At 43.3% G+C, this 21996-nt stretch overlaps 2 protein-coding genes and 1 pseudogene across 5 annotated transcripts; 2 read left to right on the forward strand and 1 right to left on the reverse strand.

The window, feature by feature from the left end:
* On the forward strand, window positions 1–9061 carry LOC120706920 (cullin-1). Of its 4 annotated transcripts, none has more exons than XM_039991675.1 (18): window positions 1–420; window positions 540–639; window positions 2747–2932; window positions 3048–3095; window positions 3172–3375; window positions 3454–3531; window positions 3653–3742; window positions 5435–5515; window positions 5593–5655; window positions 6310–6345; window positions 6428–6514; window positions 6615–6764; window positions 6857–6912; window positions 7001–7283; window positions 7400–7543; window positions 7622–7840; window positions 7925–8092; window positions 8488–9061. In XM_039991675.1, exons 1-18 carry the CDS (start codon window positions 281–283, stop codon window positions 8587–8589), a joined length of 2235 nt encoding a protein of 744 aa, XP_039847609.1. In that variant the 5' UTR covers window positions 1–280; the 3' UTR covers window positions 8590–9061. The 4 variants fall into 4 exon arrangements, with proteins under 4 accessions (XP_039847609.1, XP_039847608.1, XP_039847612.1 ...); XM_039991674.1 differs by having other exon boundaries at window positions 63–420; window positions 495–639; XM_039991678.1 differs by having other exon boundaries at window positions 64–424.
* Window positions 9062–17326: 8265 nt separating this feature from the next.
* LOC120710592 lies at window positions 17327–18918 on the forward strand. Its single transcript, XM_039996231.1, has 2 exons — window positions 17327–17627; window positions 17716–18918. Exons 1-2 carry the CDS (start codon window positions 17371–17373, stop codon window positions 18764–18766), a joined length of 1308 nt encoding a protein of 435 aa, XP_039852165.1. The 5' UTR covers window positions 17327–17370; the 3' UTR covers window positions 18767–18918.
* Window positions 18919–19117: 199 nt separating this feature from the next.
* Window positions 19118–21819, reverse strand: LOC120706921 (annotated as a pseudogene).
* Between the last annotated feature and the right edge of the window lie 177 nt (window positions 21820–21996).

Genomic DNA, 21996 nt, shown 5'->3' on the forward strand with positions numbered 1-21996 from the left:
AGAAAAAAGCGGCACAAAATCAGAAAAGCAATTTCCCATTACCCTCCGTCCCTCCCCTCTCCCTTCCTAGTCTCTCCCCCTTCGCCCTCCGCTCTCCTCCGCCTCGCGTCGCGTGGGAAGCCACCGCTGACCGCCCAGGCTGCGCAGCCAGCGAAGCAGCTCGCTACGACGCCACCTACCTCTCCCGGTGTCCGTCCCCCGCCGCGGATCCGGCTGCCCTCTCCGGCGGGACCCCCTTCCCGCGCCGGGCCGGGTGCGGACTGCGGAGGGGGGGAGCGCGATGGCGACGCACGAGCGGAAGACGATCGATCTGGAGCAGGGGTGGGATTTCATGCAGAAGGGCATCACCAAGCTCAAGAACATCCTCGAGGGCAAGCCCGAGCCCCAATTCAGCTCCGAGGACTACATGATGCTCTACACGTGTGTATGCTGCTGGACCTCTCCCCTCCTCTGTCTTCTCGATCCCCTCCGTACTGAGATTTCGCTTGATTTAGTTGCTGCCTCGCTGACGTAATCGGGGCTCTGTTCCGATGTCGTAGGACGATTTACAACATGTGCACGCAGAAGCCGCCGCACGACTACTCGCAGCAGCTCTACGAGAAGTACCGCGAGTCGTTCGAGGAGTACATCACGTCCATGGTGAGAGTGCCTTTGAATTGATTCCCGGGTGAATTAGGTCGTTTCGTCTGTCCATTCTGCCAGGTTAGCGTGGTTGTTGAGTTGGAGGAACCAGTTCTAAGATATTCAGGGAAATGCTTCGTTTTGTGTATTGCAAACAAAGCAGTGGATGTCATTCGATGCCTGGAACTAGAATCCTAATCCTCTTTATAATCCAAGAATAGCAATATTGAGTTCAGTACTGTTGCTTGCGAAAAAAATGTCATTGTATAAGGTGAGAAACTTTGTTCTGTGGGCTTCTTTTTTTAAAAAAAGGAAATTCTGCAGGCTTCTATGGTTGTGAGAATTATGTACCTTCACTATGTGGTTGATTTCATTGTGGTAGCTCTATACAATTGTAACTTCACCATTAAGAAACATCTAATGTTTTTAGAATTTATAAGTAGACAGACTTACTGTCAACTTTGATGGCTAATAATACAGAAAGCATTCATGCAATTTTGAGCACACCTCTTTTATATAGGTACTTGAATTTTGATAATCTTTTGAGGTAAACAGGAGAGGGGATAGAGGAATCCCCTACTGATTCCATTTTTTTGTTTATATAATAATAAAAAAAGTTATGTACATGCCGACCTTGGTCAGCAAAAGGAAAAGAACAAAAAGACCGTACAAAAGGATAAAACAGAATTACAAAAAAGAGGCAACCCAATCTCTAACAAGAGGTTTCTTAGTGGGCTTGGCCTTTACAATATTCAGCTCCATTTCATCGCGAAAAGACATCTTCCAGCATCCCAGAGAACGTTGCAGCCCATCAAAGACAATTTCATATCTATGGGTCTACATTGTCCAGTCTGTGATCACCATAATCTCTTTGAAAATCGGCCACTGCATTCTTGATCAGCGCGACTCAATCCTTTCCAGCACTGTGGCTTCCAAGTCCCACCTCATGCCAGCAAAACACCAAGCACCAAAAGGGCACTTGAAGAACAAGTTTTCAAGTGTTTCCTCAACATTATGGTGCTCAAATCATAATCTTAGGAGTTAACTGTGAAGAGTTTCCTTCTCAGCACGTTTCGTGTGTGTTCAACCTGTCAACTTGAATTTTGGTAATAAGCCAGCAGTAAGATTAAGCGGTAGTCTTCATGAGGCTGTTTTCACATTTGAGAGTTTAGCAGTTTGACATAAAGAATATTCTGTATATGTTCTTTGGTGTGGTAATCACAGGCCGCTGAAACTAAATGCTATTTTTCTGTGGTTTCATTGATATCTTGTAGCAAAACTTTCACAACTCAAAGAATATGGTATTTATGTGATTGCTTCAAAGTTTGTTAGGTCTGTAGTAGATTTCAGTACTACACTACTACTAGATTTGTTGAGTACTTGGGTGGAATGTTCAATAGTAATATTTTCATGCCTTTTTACTAGCATTACCATGAAAATTATGGTCATAGTTGCCTATTGCCTATTGGAGACCATATTCAGTCCAAGGTGTCATATATTTCTTGAATGGAGTATGATCATTTAGCGGATTGCGATGAAAGATGTTTTCCTGGTACTGGCAGTTTTGTTGATTGTATGTGTTTGTTACATTCTAAACATTTAATATGTGGGCCTGTATTAAGTTTTTTATTGTGCTTGCTTTTGGAAGTAATATGTTACAATTTACAAAATACAATGCTGAGATATACCTTATTCTACTTAGTTTTGGATATCCCTGCTTTCCACAATATCCATTAGGTTTTACTGCATGACATTGTACACCTTAATTGGTATTTTTGTGATTTTGTCTAGTTATCATGCTGAGGGATATACTTACATTTGATGCCTTTCCAGCACTCAAATTCAGATAACTTATTGCCCGTACTGAAGTGTTGGGTCTACGAAGAGCATTTGAGTCTGGATCTAACAGTTCGACTTATCAATAGTAAACTTTGCATTTGTATGAGAAAAATGTACTTCTTTCATACGCGAACATCCTTTCTTTTAACACTGGTTGGAGGAAATTTCTACTCTTATTAAAATTTAATCACCTGCATAATTTAACCACATTAATTTTTCTTTCTAAATTTACACATGTCCTCTATCAATAATTAGTCATAGTTAATGTGGGTCCAATTTCATGCAGGTCTTACCTTCCCTAAGGGAGAAGCATGATGAATTTATGTTGAGAGAGCTAGTAAAAAGGTGGTCAAACCATAAAGTAATGGTTCGGTGGCTGTCACGCTTCTTCCATTATCTTGATCGGTACTTCATTTCCCGAAGATCACTACCGCCGCTTAGAGAAGTTGGGCTTAGTTGTTTCAGAGACTTGGTAACACAACTATTTAATGTGGATTACAATCTTGCTCATTTTATCAGACCAAGCTGCTGGGTCTCTGTATCACTGCAACGATTCAGTATTTAACCATTTTCACTTTTGGTAACAGGTATATCAAGAGATCAAAGGAAAAGTAAAAAGTGCAGTCATATCTTTGGTGAGTCTTCGCTTTGCATTGTCTTGTGAACTTATTTGGTCATGTGATTGGTTATGGAAATTTCTTTCGTCAACAGATTGACCGAGAACGTGAAGGTGAACAAATAGATAGGGCCCTGTTGAAGAATGTTCTGGATATATTTGTTGAAATTGGTTTGGGTAGTATGGAGTGCTATGAAAATGATTTTGAAGATTTCCTGCTTAAAGATACTGCCGATTACTACTCTATCAAGGCCCAAACCTGGATCCTTGAGGATTCTTGTCCGGATTATATGTTAAAGGTATCTTCATCTGAGGAGACTTTTGCAAACATTTCTATCTGTGGGTGAGCACTTTCTGATGGAAATTTTCTTCATTAGGCTGAAGAATGCCTGAAAAGGGAAAAGGAACGAGTTGCCCATTATTTGCATTCTAGCAGTGAGCAGAAGTTATTGGAGGTTAATGAAAAGCTATATTTTATTGTTTTATATATGAAGTGCCCATAGGATTCCTAATAGAGAACTAGTCATGATATCTTTCTCCTGTATGACATGATTTATCATGCTTTGACTTTGGCAGAAAGTGCAGCATGAACTGCTAACTCAGTATGCAAGCCAACTCTTGGAGAAGGAGCATTCTGGGTGTCATGCACTACTTCGTGATGACAAGGTTCAATGCCTCAGTGGGAGATCTTTCTTCATTAGTTGCATATTTGTGTTATATGACTCAGCCTGCTAGTGGGGCTAAACCCACCCCACCCCAATGCTCATGGACATCAAATGGCAACCCACCCCAACCCAAAAGCTCAACTAAATAACACATCCCTCCCCGCCCCGCCCCATTTGATGTTTAAACCCATGGGTATGGCTAGACCTACTAACTAAAACCCTCCAACCCATATTTAACTATATATATAGAAATTTAGTGGCTCCGCTCTTGACGTGGAGCCCATATGTAGTTCTAGCCACACTGCTTTGCATACCGAGTCATCTCCAAGAAATTACAGTCAATTTCGATAAACTTTTATAGTGTGAACGTGAGGTTTTATTTCCATGGTGCGGCTTTTGACATGGGGCCACGTGTAGGTCTAGCCATACTCATACTGAGTCATCTTCAACAAATTTAAATAAAATTTGATAAAGTATTATAGTGCAATGTTCAAAAAGGCGCTAGGCGCTATCTAGGCGGTGACCCACCGCCTAGAGCCTAAGCGGGATTAGGCGGGACTAGGCGTTTCAAGGCGTTTTTCTAGGCGGTGCCATATACATACATATATCTTGCTATAGACATCATATATCTCTTAAAGAAAAGAAAAAGAGAGAACCAATAAATCTTGAGTCGAAAAGAAAGCCCAAAAAACCCATCAAACCAGCCCAAAACCAGCCCAACGGCCCACCTCCCACCTTTATCTCCTCACTCCTCCCGTTCCCGATGCCTCACACCTCTCTCGACTGAAGCCGCCGCCCCTGCCTCCTCCGCCAGACCGCCACCGCACACCCGCCCCTGCCTCCTCCCCGCCGCGCTCCTGCCCCTGCCTCCTCCGCCGGTCCCCTGCCTCCTCCTCCTCCACCAGCACCCGTCCCCTACCTCCTCCTCCGCCGCCGCCGCCCGTCTCCTGCTTCCTCCTCCACAGGCGCCCATCCCCTGCTTCCTCCTCCGCCGCCGCCCACCCCTGCCTCCGCCGCGCCCATCCCTGCCTCCGCCTGCCACCTCCTGGCCGCGCCGGCGGCCCACCTCCTCCCGGTGGCGCCTATCCTCCGCCTACCCCCCTAGGCGAGGCGGCACCCCTCCGCCTAGCGCATAAGCGCGCCTGGGTGAGCGCCTAGTAGCGCCTTTTTGAACACTGTTATAGTGTGAACATGAGGTTTTATTTTCAGGGTTCGGCTCTTGATGTGGGGCCCACATGTAGGTCTAGCCACACTTCTTTGCACAGAGTAGTTGCCAGTCATACTTAGTCATCTCCAACAAATTTCGGTCAATTTTGATAAAATTTTATGGTGTGAATGTGTGGTTTTTAATTTCGTGGACCGGCTCTCAACGCGGGACCCACATTTATATAAAGTTATACTGTTTTGCAAAAAGTATATGTAAGTACAACCATTATGCGAACGCGAGATTTAATTTTTAGGGTCCGGCTTTTAATTAATGTGGGCACTCCACCAAAATACACTCATTCCAACCCGCATCTACATAGAATCTGCTCCGCCCCGCCCTGCTCTGCCCTATTACCAAGTACAACCCATTTTGACCCATCCAAACACACTCCACATCAAAACCCACCCCATAAAACCCATTTCAACCCACCCCACTAGAAGGCACATATATAACATGTTAACATATATTTGTGCAATCTTACTGCAGGTTGAGGATTTGTCTAGGATGTATAGACTCTTTTCCAGAATAACTCGTGGCCTAGAACCTGTTTCTCAGATATTTAAGCAGGTACCTTTTGCTTCAAACATGTACCATTTCTTCATAAATATGTTTAATGTTGTAATCTAAACTGTACTTCACTGCAGCATGTTACTAATGAGGGCACAGCTTTAGTCAAGCAAGCAGAAGATGCTGCTAGCAATAAGAAGGTGCATCATTTTTTGCTGCATTCAATAATTGATATTTGTGCTTCCTCTGTTTTCCGTAGGGCCTCATATTAGTAGCATGCAGTGCATGAAACCTTTAGTGTTCGTACTTTACTGATGTTGGAATGTCTATACTGTATCTCATATGTAAAATATCATGCTGTTTTTTTTCTGTAATATGTATATAGTTGAGTGAGGTTCCACGCTTAAGTTTATTTTCTATATGATTCTTTTGCTAGTGCTTGTTAAGAGTTAGATACGTATGCGTTAATGTAGACTGAACATTTTGTATGCCACAAGTGGACATATATGCCATAGTTGTTACTTATTATGTGATAATGGTTTGGATGTAGAATAATGAATAAATCATGCTTGTTTGAGATCACCATTTTATTGTTATTATTGAACAACACATTTAGTTATTAGTCAAATGCCTTCTTTTTTCTTTTGTTGTTTTATGCCTTGTGTTTTTTATTTGTTATATGCTTTTTTTTACTTTTAGAGTTTGTTACTTTTTTTGGACAGATGTTTGTAGTTTATTCCTTCACATTGGTGTACTTTTGCACCATCTTCAACATGATTATTTATGTTTAGTTCTTTGCGTCATTTGATTTCTCTCCATCTTGAGTTTATTTAAGATTATCCATTTTGTCACAGCCAGAGAAGAAGGACATGGTTGGTTTGCAAGAACAGGTTGGCGTCTTGATAGGATATTGTTTCTGGCATTCAATTTTCTAATGGTTTCTATGACCCACTGATCTTTTCTTGATTTTAGATTTTTGTACGGAAAATCATTGAGCTGCATGACAAGTATGTAGCATATGTTACGGACTGTTTCCAGGGCCACACACTCTTTCATAAGGTTTGTAGCTTGATATACCTATCTGAGATTGGTAGCTTGCTACATTCTTTTGACCATGACATTTAAATGTTTGCTCCTATTTTTTTGTGTGTTTGTACAGGCCCTTAAAGAGGCTTTTGAGGTTTTCTGCAACAAAGGTGTTTCTGGTAGTTCAAGTGCTGAATTGCTAGCCACATTTTGTGACAATATTTTAAAGAAAGGTGGCAGTGAAAAGCTTAGCGATGAAGCAATTGAAGATACCCTTGAGAAGGTATGACCATCAATTTGATGTGTCTGTACTGCTATCACCCTTTTGAAATATCAAGATCTAGGAACCTAATCCTGCAACTGTATGCTTACTAGGTGGTAAGGCTGCTTGCATACATCAGCGATAAGGATTTGTTTGCTGAATTTTACAGGTAATTTTTTGCAGGCTAATTTTAATGGTCTTTAAGCTCTGGGATAAATTGGATTATGCATTCATTGACTTCTGTTGCTAATTTGCAGAAAGAAACTTGCGAGGAGATTACTTTTTGACAAGAGTGCTAATGATGAGCATGAAAGAAGCATCCTGACCAAACTAAAACAGCAATGCGGAGGGCAATTCACTTCAAAAATGGAGGGCATGGTTACTGATTTGACTGTTGCAAGAGACCATCAAACAAAATTTGAAGAGTTCATAAGCAGCCATCCGGAGCTGAATCCTGGAATAGATTTAGCTGTTACTGTTCTGACAACAGGATTCTGGCCAAGCTACAAATCTTTTGATATTAATCTGCCTTCTGAAATGGTAAGTTTTTTCCCTCTTCATGTTTAAACTACACATGGCTTGCCTTACTTTCTGGACTATTTATATCCGATATCTTGCTCTGCTCAGGATAATTGTTTGGATTCTCAATTTTTCAGGTGAAATGTGTAGAGGTTTTCAAGGAGTTTTACCAAACAAGAACAAAGCACCGGAAGCTTACCTGGATATATTCCCTGGGAACCTGTAATATCAGTGCTAAGTTTGAGGCCAAAACTATTGAGCTCATTGTTACAACTTATCAGGTATTCTAACTGCATTTCAATAGACATTTGCTCCATGTGTTAGATGTTTTCTGATATGCCTTTATCTTATGTTGGTAGGCTGCATTGCTGCTGCTATTTAATGGAGCTGACAGGCTTAGCTATTCTGAGATTGTGACACAGCTAAACCTCTCAGATGATGATGTTGTTCGCCTTCTCCATTCTCTTTCTTGTGCAAAGTACAAGATTCTTAACAAAGAACCTAGTAATAAATCTATTTCACCAAATGATGTCTTTGAGTATAATTCAAAATTTACTGACAAGATGCGGAGAATAAAGGTATCTTCTTATTTCTTCTCGGTTGGCCATTTACCTTCCTGATCTGTTGTTTTTTACTGTATTGTTCTTTCATGCCATTTTTAGGTACCTCTTCCTCCAGTTGATGAGAAGAAGAAAGTAGTTGAAGATGTTGACAAAGATCGTAGGTATGCAATTGACGCATCCATTGTGCGCATTATGAAGAGCAGGAAAGTTTTGGGTCATCAACAACTTGTATTGGAATGTGTGGAACAGCTTGGTCGCATGTTCAAGGTATGAAGCATTTGTTCAACACAGTAGTTGAAGATGTTAGCAGTGAAAAACTTTACTGGCCCTTTTAAGTCCTCAATGCAATCAATTAGCCCATGTTGTGAATTTTGTTGTTTACTGAAAGACTTGTCACAAACATACTTTGTTAGAGTTGAGATATTAGGTCCATTTACCTGTGTTGTCTTCCATTACATAGCATAAATCCTCTTAAGCACCATTTGTGTAGCTCTCTGCTTGGCTTACTATACGTCTGGCTGGCCAGCCCCACCAACTTTCTGTTTTGTTGAGTACAATTTTGTATATATGTTTCAAGGAGTATTCATGAATCAAGTTTCTTGTTTATTTAATTTTCTTATAATGACTTCACATGATAAAAAGGGCCGTTCTTTTATCTGTAGCCGGACTTCAAGGCAATAAAGAAGCGGATTGAGGATCTTATCACAAGGGATTACTTGGAGAGGGACAAAGATAACCCGAATGTGTACAGATACCTGGCTTGATCAATCCACTGTCTGGTCCTGCGACGCTTGCCTGAGACTGATTTGTTTGTTGTGTGGTGTTTGCCACAATTATCGGCAATGCCAGCATGGGCATTTCTCTGTTGTACATCCAGCTGGGCTAGTGCTTGGCCTGTCTTCAATGGAGACGACAGCGATGAAGATTGGCAGATGGGCCAGTGCAAGGCATGCGACCATTTTGTAAGTTGTAACACCATCTATTTGATCTTGTACTATTTGTTGTATTTTCTCCCCCAAGCTTTATTTTATTTCAATCGGTAGCCTAGGTAATTGTTTAGATTGTCATGCGATGCGGTGCACCGTTCTGCTCAGAGTGCAGTAAGATGCCAATCTTGTATATGTTGTGAATCGTGTCTTGTATAGTTGCTGGAAATGCCGGTTGTAACAGTCACAAGTATGGCTCTTTCCTTGTATATCAAACTTCCTTAATCCTTACCATACGAGTAGAGAACAAGCTAGGTGCTGTTTGTGCATGTCATATAAGGGAGGATACGTCCTCCTGAGTCCCATCGTATCTAAGGTTACTGTTGAAAATCACTCCCTCTTGGAAGTTTGTCACAAATACAGGGCATGCGCACCAGCACTAGACATCACATGTAGTTTGTGGTCGATGGGACCATACTTGCCCTCGTTGTTTCCTGATTTATATGTAGCTGATACAGGGTTATACAGTGCTCGTGGTATCCTCGCACTGGTAACGATTAGAAAAATGCCGCGCCGTTGGCGCCCGAGAGGCCCGTCTTGGACATATATATATTAGTGTTTATAAAGTTTTGTTTGCGGGCTCGGTTAAATTTAATTTGGATTGTGAAATGTATGTTTGTGAGGTGTGGAGCGTTGAAATATGTCTATGGATCGTCTCCATGCGTTCGTAGTGAGAAAGCACGTGTGTGGTAGTCATCATAGATGTCGATGCTGTGGTATATGTAGTGTGTAAGTGTGGGAGATGATTTAACTCGTCACCGATACATGTAGCATCTCCAAAAGTTTGGCAAATGGAGTTGGCATCTTTGATTTTTGGTAAAAACGTTTAAAACACTCCTCCAACAGTTTGGCAAACGACTTGGCAAAATATGGCAATTTGGCAAAAAAATCCTCACTCACCGCGCATATTTGCCAACTTGGCAAAGGGCTTGTCAAATCCTCTTTCTGCTTGCATGATGCATACTGACCACAAAAATAAAGACTTCTCCCTGCTTGCATGCTGCCTATTGTTTTTTTTTTCATTTTGCCAAATTCGAAATAGCAAACTATTGGAGAGGAACTGTTTTTTTATTTGGCAAATAATTTTAAGAGTTGTCAAATCACAAGATTTGCCAAGTAGAATATGGCAAACTTTTGGAGATGCTCCATTTTATTGGCAATGCCGCCTTATCTCCATGGCCCCTCACCACCGTTAGTTGTACAACCTCAAGCCATCTTCACGCTAGTGAGAGAATATATCATGCAGTATAAGTCATGATGAATAGTGCATATTTATCTTTCACTTAAAACATAATTTCCATCCAATTACATCCCCCTAGCTAGGCAGGAGTGATCGGTGTGAGATATTCCACTAAACTCTCGTATATAACTAGAAAACCTCGCGGCATTGCTGCGAGTGGCCAGTGGATGTACCCGTGATATGCTTGATTTTTTTCGCGTGCAGTTGTATAGCTATTTTTATAAATGAATTGTAGAAGCACTTTGAATTTCGAGCAACTTTTATATCGAGCACTTTTTTATTTGAAGATGTTTCGGTGTTCCAATTATAGGAAGAATAGCTTTGGTTAATTTGTATGCATTTGGATGAATTTATAGAATGTATTTAGAATTTGTTCTAATTAAATAATGCATAGAAGGGCAAAAATGGAATATTTAAAATGTAGTCATAGTATTTGATCATATGAACATCATGGCGGTGGCGGGGCCTGTATTACGTTGTGGTATTATATTTGATGTAGACTTTATTTTGTGCATAGAGTAAAAATAATTGTACGTAGACAGATGTACTTTTTAAGGTACTTAGATAAGACGTAATATATATTATTTATTTATTTATTGGTTTACTATACAATTAGTTTCTGCAGATTTATTCATAAAAGAAAAAGATTAATAGGTATAGAAAAACCTATTCATATGCTAAGCACTCATGTTCTACTAAATAGTGTTAAGTAAAATTTACTTAAGTAATTCGTAAATTTTGACTACATTTGAACAAATGTTTATAAGATAAGGCACTTGATGATTACTATGTGAATTTGTGGACCTTATCAAGTGAATTGTTTTTTTGCATACGCAAACAAATTTAAATGTCCAATTTTTTAAAGGTACATTTGAATTGATTGTGGTATATATTTTAGTAATTTAAATTAGTGTGAGTAAAGTGAACTCAAATATATGGCGTATTGCAAGAATCTAATGAATTTAAATAATTGCAACAAAAATAGAAAGGGAGCAAAAACTGTTTGATTTGTCTTTCCACAAATACTCTGAACATTATTTCAATTCCTAACGCAATACGCGCTGATTTTACATGGAAATTCCAAAAGATTTGTGATTAATTGGCTGTTGTAGTCACAAGTTAGAGTCAAAGGAGAAATGTGGCCCATGTGTTGCTGACGGTAGTGGCCTCTGAGCCTTTGACTGGCTGGTACCGTTCTGTGGACCCGCTCGTGAACCATTCTGTGAACTCGCGTTACTGAGTGTGGTTCACATGAGGCAAGCCTGAAGGGGTTCACCTCACCTACATCCGGGTGGCGTGCTCCCATTGGTCACGTTGATGTGGCCGGCTTATCCTCTGCTCTGCCTCACGTTCACGGGCTTACGGCCCCTCTGTTCTGTCCGCGTGAGAGAGAGAAAAGAGAGAGGGAGAGAACGAGGCAAAGGGAGATAGCAAAGCGGAGGGGGGATGTGCCGGCGGCGCAGGGCAAGGCGGAGGGAGCAGGGGGCAGCGTGATGGCGTCTGGCAGCGGCCTCAGCTCGGGCGAGGTGGAGCTAGCTCTGGCGATGGAGGGCCAGGCTGTGGCGGCTCGTGGCTCCGGCGGGTAGAGGCGAGCGTGGCGGCGCTCGGCCTCGAGCCAAGCTGACGAGGAGAGCAGCGGTGGTGGCGCTCGGCCTCGAGCCGAGCTGAAGAGGAGAGCAGCGGTGGCGAGCTCCTCGGCTTCGTCACCCATTTCTTCCTCTTCCCCGTCATTGCCGAGCAGAGGAGGGCTGTGGCCGGAGCGATTCTAGATGGAGGGGCAGCGGTCGCTGGCGCCTGGCGGCCATTGCGGATCCGCGCGGGGCCATGGCGGCGGCGGCAGCCTCGAGGGCGTCTGGACACGGCCCTGGAGCTTCCTCACGGCAGGATCCGCGCGGGGCGCGGCGTCTCCTCCCTCCCGGCCGGCGCCTCCCTCCCCGGCCGCGAGCGCCGCGCCGCCCCGGCCCTCCTCCGGCCCGCCTCGCCCCCTTCCTCTGTGGCGGCGTGGCCTCGAGCTCGGCCTGCGTGGCGCGGCGGCGTGGCCTCGAGATCGGTCCACGCGGCCTCGAGCTCAGCGGGTCCACGGGTGACGACGACGAGCTCGCGGCGGCGGCGTACGGGCCTCGGCGTCTGGCCTCCCTTTCTCTCCCTCCTCTCCCACTCCCTCTATCTCTCCCTCCTGCGGCTGTCGGATCCGGCTCCGGGGAGCCGTGACCAGGCGGCCGGAGCTCGGGCCGGCGGCGGGCCCGCGCGGCGCGCGGCGGGGCGCGAGGAGCCTCGGGCCTGTGCTGCGAGGAGCCGGCGGGGCGTGGCCTCGGTCAGCTGCGGCGAGGAGCGGGCCGCGGGGAGGATGGGCTCGGCCAGCTGCCGGCCGTTGTGTCGCCGGATGGACGGGCACGATTTTTTTTATGACGTGGCCATGCTCTCCTATCTTCTTTTGGTGCGGGAAATCGAGGTAGAGATATGTATCCCATCCCCCATCCTACTACTTACACTCTTATTTGCACGAAACGAACAGAATATTTTAACCTCTCGAATCTAAACTCTCATTCCCTCCAACCAATTACCCCCAATCAAGCTTTCAAAAAAAAAACCTCCAATCAAACATGTTATTCTGAAGTGAGGGAACGGGAGTTGAGAGGCAGGGATTTAGAAATCTATATATGTTTTATATATTTGATTGATGGTAGCGGGAGGGAAATGGGAGTTCGAGAGAGGCAATTCCCACGGATCACTTCCAAGGTGGAATTGTGTTTTGAGTGGAGATAAATGCATCACCGCCATTCCTCGTGACTTGGGATACAATTTCTCACTCCAAATCCCACACACCAAACAACAGATATGGATTCTCCCTCTTAATCTGTGTTCAAATTCTAGAATGATATGATTTTGAGATGGAGGAAATACTACCTATTTTCCTGGCAGGGATTACTCATAACCTATATCCATTTGATCAAGGATTACTATATCCATTTTTCAGAAAAAAATATTTTATTTGGTTTAATTCAGTCAGCGGTATAGGGCTCTTATATGTGTACATTTCTTTATGATGCTCTGTTTGGCTGGCTGGTGGTTGGTGTTGATTTGCTGTGAGAGAAAAGTACTGCTGGCTGGCTGGTGGCTGGTGCTGATTTGGTGTGAGAGAAAAGCACTGTTGCTGGTTGCTAACAGAACGGGAAGGCACTATAGTGATGTCTACAGAGCAATAGGAAGGAAACAAGCTAAAGACACAGCTAAGCTAATCCGATATATGGAATGTTTTACATGACAACATCATATCAATTCGAATTCGAAACTAGAAGACCGTGCACCAATAAGTTGATCAATACATTCACAAGCGGATGCTGCTTTAATTTCACCATCCAAATTAATGAAGTGATGTACTCAAATGTGCTGCTCATGTGTTGCAGGACACGCGCACGTGATTAGCAAAGAAATTTGGCGGAAGCCATGCGCACGTGTGGACCATGATAATGGACAGCAGGCGAAGTTATGTTCAGCTTCCCTTATGCCAACGCACCAGGGTAAAAACAAAGTTTCCCTACAAACGACTCATTTTTTTACCGGATAATGACATGAATTTATCTATGTCCCTAACATTGTACACCACGGTAGTTTAGTCGCTAACTTCACGCACATCACATAGGTGTAGGTTTGTGCATATTCATTGTTACTAACAAATTTGCGGACGAAACTTACATGTATATTTTTCAAACTATAATGCTTCAGCTTCACGTGATTAGATAAATATATTATGTGTTTTATGATATAATATGGACAGTAAAAGATAATTAATTGTAGTTTGATTTTACATGATGATTAACAGATTGAGATATGCCTTTCTTCTTGCCATAGTCATCTAAAGAAAACATACAAGTTATCAAAATATGACCATTACATTATTTAAAATAAACATTTTATGGAAGCATACTATATTAAACAATAGCCGTTACAATTGTGCAAATGCAAGAATCGCAAAAAAATGGAGGTAAAATGTTAAGAGACACGAGCTTCTAAACGGAGAAAGGGCTTAAATATAAATAAAGAATAAGTTTCAGTGCATGCATGAAAATAAGTTAAAGGCAAAAGATGGCTGGTTGATTTATATAAAGGTCAGGGACTTATCTGAAACAATGACCAGACTGGGCATCAGACTGTAGTTGATTTGCATAAACTTTAGGGTGTTTCTTGAGAAATTTTCTGGAGTGGAAATATATAGGATGATGGGTAAATTTTGTATAAAGTTAAGGTGCTTTTCTGAGATGGTCGGTTTTTTTTTTGCGCTGGTTTAGCGGTGGTTTTCCTTCGGTTCTAAACCTTGAGGATCAGTGGTTTCTATCCAGTCAAGTGCAGTTTTTCTTCTGCTATGTGTTGACGGATGAGGGAAACATTATTTGCTTTAGAAATAGGTGGGGATAGTGATAAAATAATAACATGGTGGATCATGGTAGTACAATAAATCTATACTTATTTCTAAAGAAGTGAGGTTTCTATCTAAATTTTTAGTTTGGTCCGCCTTGTGTCACTGACAGGTGGACCTTAGTCTATCCCGTATGTGAATCGGACCTGCCATTCATCCATGACTTGATGACGTAGATCTCTGCAAATTAACGCATAGGTAACTATATGTATCCCACTACTAAAAAAATTGATTTATTGCGACTCCTTTAAAACACCTCCGAAGCGGACAGAAATTTCAACCGCTTAAGTTAATAGTATCAATTAACCGAGGCAAACATTTTTTATTAACCGAGACAGTTAAAAAATGCCTTTCAAAATCTATTAACCAAGGCAGGCAGATCGGCTCGATTAATATAAATTAACTGAGATAGTTGTTCTAAAGCAAACATCTTGATTAATAGATTAACCAAGACGGACGCCTTATAATGATCGTCTCGAAAAATACCAAGACCCAAAAAGGCCTAGAAAGCCCCGTGGCTCCCCTCCCCTCTCCTCTTTCCCTCCATTCCCCTCCTCGTGTGCAGATGGCGGCGCAGGCCTGGCCGAGCCGGGGATAGCAGCGCTAGCGCGGCCGAGATGGCGGCACGCGGATGGTAACGCGGATTCGGCCAAGGCGGCGCACGGACGCTGTGTGCCGACGCGGGCGAGGCCGAGGCAGGAATAGCGGGGACAGATTCGGCAGCGGGGTCGGATCTCATGATTATCGGTGACCTTACATTAGAGGCTGTTGCCTTTGCCCACCATCGAAAATATAAAACATCCGCTTCCAAAAAAAATTTTGTAGTAGTGTCCGATATTTATACCAAGTTTGCCCATAGGCCATAACAACGTTCGGGCATATTTACCTAGTATTTAGTAAAGTTACCATTGGACTCCAACACGAGATGGGTCACCGGTGTTGATTTCTAAATTAATTGGATCCATGTCATTATAATTATATGACTTCACTGATCTGCAATTATAATTCATCATATTGGAATCGTACTCTTACAATTGTACGACTATTTGAAACACACTACTCACCCCTTCGATGTGTTTCTGAGAAATTTTACACAAAAATGCCTTTAGTCGTCTTCTTCCTCTAATCCCTTGTTCGTCTCTCTCCATGGCATACGGATCTCCGATGGACGCTCGATTGCTAGCTCTGGATCTCCGATGGACGCTCGATTGCTAGCTCTGGGCTGGGAGGGGAGGTCCCGTTCTCGCACGACCATCGCGGTGGACCGCCAGTAGTCCTGCCCCCGGTCGGCTACAGCGCCGCCGGGCAGCGTCCCAGGCCGGCCGCACGCAGCCTCGCCGGCCACACTGCTGGCTCGTCCTGCGCGCGCTGCCTGTTCCTCCGCGTTGTTGGTGCGTGCAGCCCGTGCCCCTCGCGGTGCGCCTCCCACTCCTCCACGTGCCTCCTGCGCTCGCGAGCATCTCTGCCTGTGCGACGCGAGCCGCTCCCCTGCGCGCCTCGCGTCGCGTGCCGTGTGGTGAGGAGAGGAGAGGAGGAAGGGAGACCGCCAGGTGGTAGAGAGGGAAGAGGCCTATGCGCCGCCGCCGTGGTCGGGAGAGGTGCGCTGCCAGGACACAGAGAGAGAGGATGCACCGTAGGTTGGGGGAAATAGAGGTGGCGGTGGGTGGGAGAGAGACCATCCATAGGGGATTGGAGGAAGAAGACTAAGAGTATTTTGGTGTAATTTAGAAACACAAAGAGTTGGTAGTGGTGTGTTTCGAAGAGTTAAAAGTTGTACCGGTAGAATTCTAATATAATAAATAATTGGTAGTGATGTATTTTGAAGAGTTGAAAGTTGTACCGGTAGAATTCTAATATAATAAATTGTAATGATATTATCAGTAAACTCGGACAATTAACCCTTGTATTCCAGCATGCATTTTACCTCCTACCTAGGGATGTAAATGGTACGAATATTTCTCGTATTCGAATTCAATCCGGTCTGGATGAGTTTTTATCCTTCCGTATTTGATTCTGAGTATTAAGTATCTGTAACCGATCTGTATTCGAATATTCAAAAGTTATATTTTTACGATGTCGATATCCATCACAATCTTATACGGCAAAAACTAACACTATTCGTATCCGACTCCATATTCGAACACAAATATGAAAACAAATACGATATCAGTAATTTCCGTCCGTATGCGATCCATTTACATCTACGCTCCTACCTGTTGAGAGATCCAACCCGACTTGGTAATCAGAAATAAAAAAAAATCAGAAATTCAGAATCACTGACAGATTCCACCGTTAAGAGCATCTCCAAGAGCTCTTCTATTATGTTATGTAAATTTGGTGATTATACCCTCTTTGCAAAAAAAAAGAAAACCATCTAATTCTATGGGGTAATCCAAGAGACTAGGTAAAATATAATTTGCTATATTCGAAATTGGTTCCGCGTCATCCTATTCCATCCGATCGTTTTCCTTTCCACGCCCGACGCCGTGCCCATCGCAACGCCGCCTCCGCGATCCCTCGACGCCGCCACTGCGATCCCTCCGCGAAGGCACCATCGCATCTCGCCACCGGCGCCTTCACATTGAAGCTGTGACGCCCTCGTCACGTCCACGTGAACGGCAATGACGATCGACGCCTCATCCATCGCGCCGCCGCCGCCGCAATCCTTCCTGTACGCCGTGAAGGCACCATCCCTGTCGCCGCCTGCACGTGGACGATCGGCGACACAACGACCACCTGCTGCAAGACGTTCCATCAAATTGAATCCAGGTACGTGCTGACTACCATATAGCGCCTTCAATCCATACTGCATTATTGAAGCCGTTTTTTGATGAGCCATATTTTGAATGCAAACTGAAATCTTGCGTGGTTGATTGGGTATTAGACAACAACATCCTAGACTATGGATTCAGATGATGAATTCAATCAGTTTGTAATGGATGAAATCATTGATTCCTCATCTTCAGATGATGAGAGGAAAGCTATTATTTCTGGTGCCGCACACTTGATAGTTGAGGATACGCTTAATCATCCGGGTCGAATTGGTTCCATTGAGGGACATGACGTAGTGGATCGTGAAAGACTATTACACCATGATCTTCTTTATAAAGACTATTTCTCGGATAAACCTACTTTTGGACCAAAAATTTTTAGACGCAGGTTAGTATTTGTGCCTAAAATTTGTATCATTATTTTTTATGACTTGTTTTATAAATGTAGTTAATTTTTTAATTGTGTCATGACATAGGTTTCGGCTGAAACGACATGTATTCATGCGCATAATGAATGCTGTTGAGGAGCATGATGAATATTTTATGCAGAAGAGGAATGCGGCTGATACTCTAGGACTATCTTGTCTGCAGAAGGTTGTGGCAGCATTTCGGCTGCTAGCTTATGGCGTCGCGGCTGATGCTTTGGACGAGTACATTCGTATTGGTGAGAGTACCGCTTTAGAAGCTTTGAGAAAGTTTACCATCGCTGTCGTTGAAATTTTTGGACAAGAGTACATGAGATTGCCTAATGAAGAGGATACTACTAGATTACTGGCAATTGGAGCCAACAGAGGTTTCCCTGGTATGCTTGGGTCCATAGATTGTATGCACTGGACCTGGAAAAATTGTCCTACTGCATGGCACGGTATGTACCGTGGACATAAAAAGGAGCCAACAATTATACTTGAAGCAGTTGCTTCTAAAGATCTCTGGATATGGCATTCATTCTTTGGCATGTCTGGTTCACACAATGATATCAATGTGCTTCAAAGATCTATATTTGCAAGGCTTGCTGAGGGAGAAGGTCCACAAGTTAATTTCAATATCAATGGCAATGATTATTCTATGGGTTATTATCTAGCAGATGGTATATATCCATCGTGGGCCACTTTTGTGAAGACTATTCTAGAGCCTCAAGGTAATAAAAAGAAATATTTTGCAAAGGCACAAGAAGCTTGTAGAAAGGATGTTAAACGGGCATTTGGGGTCCTACAATCTCGGTTTGCTATTGTTCGTGGGCCGGCTCGCTTGTGGAATGAAGACTCGCTAGGGAATATTATGAGGGCTTGCATCATAATGCATAACATGATTGTTGAAGATGAGAGAAATGAGTACACTGATGAATATGATTGCGACTACGACGACATGGGAGTAAAGGTGACAGTATCCCATAATGAAGCACCAGAACTAGAAGCTTTTATTCAGAATTACAAGAACATCAAGAATAAGGGAACCCACACTCGGCTTCAGGCAGATTTGATCGAGCACCTATGGAATTACCACCCAGATTTATACTCTCTTGATTAATTAGACAAGGTTGAATATCTATAGTGAAATAATTAGCTGCAGTTAAACTCTTACTTAATCAGTGTGCAGTTAAACCCAGATTTTATTTTATCTACTATGGCATGATGAAGTAATATCAAATTATGGCATCTTCTGATTATCAGAAGTACTCATGCTCATTCTGCCATGCTAAGATTTTATTTTGTATGAATCAAATTATGGCATCTGTCGATTATTAGAAGTGCACCGCGGTAACCAGTTTATGAATCTTGGCAGTACATACAGTTTATGAATCGTCTATCATATATGCTGCACAGGTTAATTAATAAAAACCAGCATATCATCTCTCGGATGCCCAATGAAAACCATTGGTGCTTATAGAATTGACTGCATGACCCAACCTATATAATCATCTTGAATGCAGAATAAACATCGGTCGGTACCATCACAGCTGATAGACTGAACTTAAACAGTTTCATCACAAGGTAACTCAAACAGTACCATCACAAGGTAACTCAAAAGTACGATCACAAGGTAACTCAAAGGTAGCCAACGATAGACTAAACTTGACTGAACTTAAACCTGAAGTAAACAGTTTCATAACTGATCCTGAACTAAATTGCAAAAAAAACTAGATATTTAAATGCCTTTCCAGAATCTTATTCTTACGATCTTGAAAATACTGCTGTTCGTCGTAGGACAGTGTGCTCACATCCATAGCAATAATTTTGTCTTCTTCCAGCTCTCTTTGGAACTCAAATTGCTCTCTCCAACTTGATCTTTTCCACCTGCAAATCTATCTCCAACTTGATCTTTTCCTCCTGCAGAGCAAAGGCCTTGTTGCATCTCTCTTCTTTCTTCATTTCTTTCTGAGCATCAGCTTCCTTCATCTTTGCCACAAGATAGTCCAATGCTTCGATGGTCGAACGTTGGCGTAGCTTCTTTTTCTCGGTCTTAGTTCCATCTGGTCTTATTGAAGGTTCTTGTGCTGGTGCTGCATCAACACTGCCAGTACCAGGTGCAACTACAGGTGCAGCTGATGAGGGTGATGAGTTTGCCTTTGTCTTCTATTTCTTATTACCAACTGTTTTTGGTCCTCCAATTTGCTTGCGTCTTTCGATCCACTTGGGCTGGTCCTTCAGAATTCTCCAGCAATGCATTAAGGCAAAATTCCTATACTTCTTGTCTTCTGACTTGAAGAGTGTACATGCTGCTGCAATCTGTACATTCATACACAAACATGGACATGAAAATTTTTACTTGCAAAAGGACCACATGAAAGACAACTATTTGTGACCACATGAAAGACAACTATTTGTTTGCAAGGAATATATTTACCTTGTCATCAACTGAGCAACCACTCTGATTTCTATCCTCAATCCTGGTCACACATCCACAAAAAGTATTGACATCATGTTGTATAGTGGACCATCGATTCATTAAAGAACCTTGTGTACGATCTGACTCGAATGACTTGTTAGCATGGAAATAATCATAGATTCTTGCCCAATAGGAGGTTTGTGATTGATCAACTCCTCGAATAGGATCCATGCCCACATTTAGCCAAGTAGCACAAGAAGTTTGTCCTCATCATCTCCAAAAATTTTTGTTCTTCCCTGTGATCCTTTAGATGCCGCAGGACCATGATCAATGGGTGTGACTGCAGTAGGCGAAAGATCGTGAGACTCTTGTACACCATTCACTAGGTCTGTGAAATATGTCCCTGAACCCATAACACCTATCACAACAGGAACAAAAAGAATGTACATTTTAATGTAAGTAATAATATATATTATAGCAAAGAAGTGCATTGCCTGTCTGCCAAAAATGAGGGTGGGGAGGGTGGCTATTGATCATTGCTATTTGCTGGCTACTATAGTAGTAGGAACAAAATTTAGTGGTGGGCTACTGATCATTGCTATTTTGGTTGCTTTTAAATTGGTATGTGCTACTCTGATGGTTGAGGAGCTGTTGCTCTGTCACGCAATGGCTCTGCATATAATGGCACCACATCAAAGAATAGTAGGCACAAACAAAAAAGTAACAACTGATCATCTATGTTTTTGACAGTAGGTCTGTTTCTCTATCATGTTTACTGATAATCTGTCCACTATAGCACGAGCACATCCACAATTTCATATGATACTCCTATTGTGCTACACTTGGCTGAATTTAGCACTGAAACTGAAAAAAAAGGCTGCTGCTGATCAGTCACTTATGGCATATCAGGTACAGAATGTTCCAAATATTGTACATGGGCTCAATGACCTATCGGCAAAGCCTTTCCCTTTCTGGTTAAATAACAAGAATTTGCTGCAGCATGCCAAGGTGTACTCAAATTGCAGACTGTATGCCTTTCCCTTGATGCACCCCAAATAAACGAAATACAGAATCACCAAAAGAAATCCAACTAATTGCAGACTGTATGGTGTCGATCTTATTGGATTCACAGTATATATGTGCATGAATCATCCACGGTACCCAAACATATGGCCAAAAAGGATGAGCATCCGACTGTACTCAGCATCAATATCAAATCGTGTTCTAGACAGTTGCAAGTGCAGAAGCAAGGTTACAAGAAGCTCATCAGTGTAGGCTTCCTCCATGTCGAATTGCTCAGCGTTGAGAACATCATTAGGCATATAGCCACCGAAGCTCGTGGGAGGAACCACCCGACGGCGCATCGATCCGACACCGGATCGATCCAACTCTCCCTCCGACACCGCAGGAGTCCCAGCCACCGTTGAATGGAAACGCGGCAGCTTGTTCATGGCGAGCCGAGGGCGATGGGGCGACGCCGGAGGCGAGCGGCCGGGCCCTGCGACGGGACCCCTGAACTAGCGCCGCAGCCCCTGGACGTGAGGCGGCGCGAGGAAGAGGGCAAAACCGGGGCCGATTTGGACCCTCGGCACAGCAGGAGCTCTGCGATTGGCGGTGAATCGGCAGGGAAAAAGCAGAGGCGCGCGAGGAAGAGGGCATCGGGCGCGGGAGGACTGGGACGGCGCGCGCCGAAGGGGCTGCGGGCGCGGGAGTGGCCAAATTTTCGCAGGAACGAGGGCCGCGGGCGCGGCAGAACTCGGGCGTTTGCTCTAGCACAAAGTAGCATAAAAATTTTGATCAATAATTAGAGGTACTAAATAAACACAATTTGTAAAACTAAATCCACAGCCCTGCACTACTTCACGAGACGAACCTAATGAGGCATTTGACCGCACGATTAGAGATTGGTTACTGTATCATTACTGTAGTCA

Source organism: Panicum virgatum, chromosome 5K, assembly GCF_016808335.1.
Source record: "Panicum virgatum strain AP13 chromosome 5K, P.virgatum_v5, whole genome shotgun sequence".
NCBI classification, from domain to species: Eukaryota; Viridiplantae; Streptophyta; class Magnoliopsida; order Poales; family Poaceae; genus Panicum; species Panicum virgatum.

What these genes read in the sequence shown, in the direction of transcription:
- LOC120710592 (XM_039996231.1), top strand. Translation starts at nt 17,371, where the DNA reads ATGGATTCAGATGATGAATTCAATCAGTTTGTAATGGATGAAATCATT. An exon ending in CCAAAAATTTTTAGACGCAG is followed by an intron (nt 17,628 to 17,715) that starts GTTAGTATTTGT and finishes GTCATGACATAG; the next exon opens with GTTTCGGCTGAAACGACATG.
- LOC120706920 (XM_039991674.1), top strand. Translation starts at nt 281, where the DNA reads ATGGCGACGCACGAGCGGAAGACGATCGATCTGGAGCAGGGGTGGGAT. An exon ending in AAAGTGCAGTCATATCTTTG is followed by an intron (nt 3,096 to 3,171) that starts GTGAGTCTTCGC and finishes TTTCGTCAACAG; the next exon opens with ATTGACCGAGAACGTGAAGG. An exon ending in TTTCTCAGATATTTAAGCAG is followed by an intron (nt 5,516 to 5,592) that starts GTACCTTTTGCT and finishes ACTTCACTGCAG; the next exon opens with CATGTTACTAATGAGGGCAC.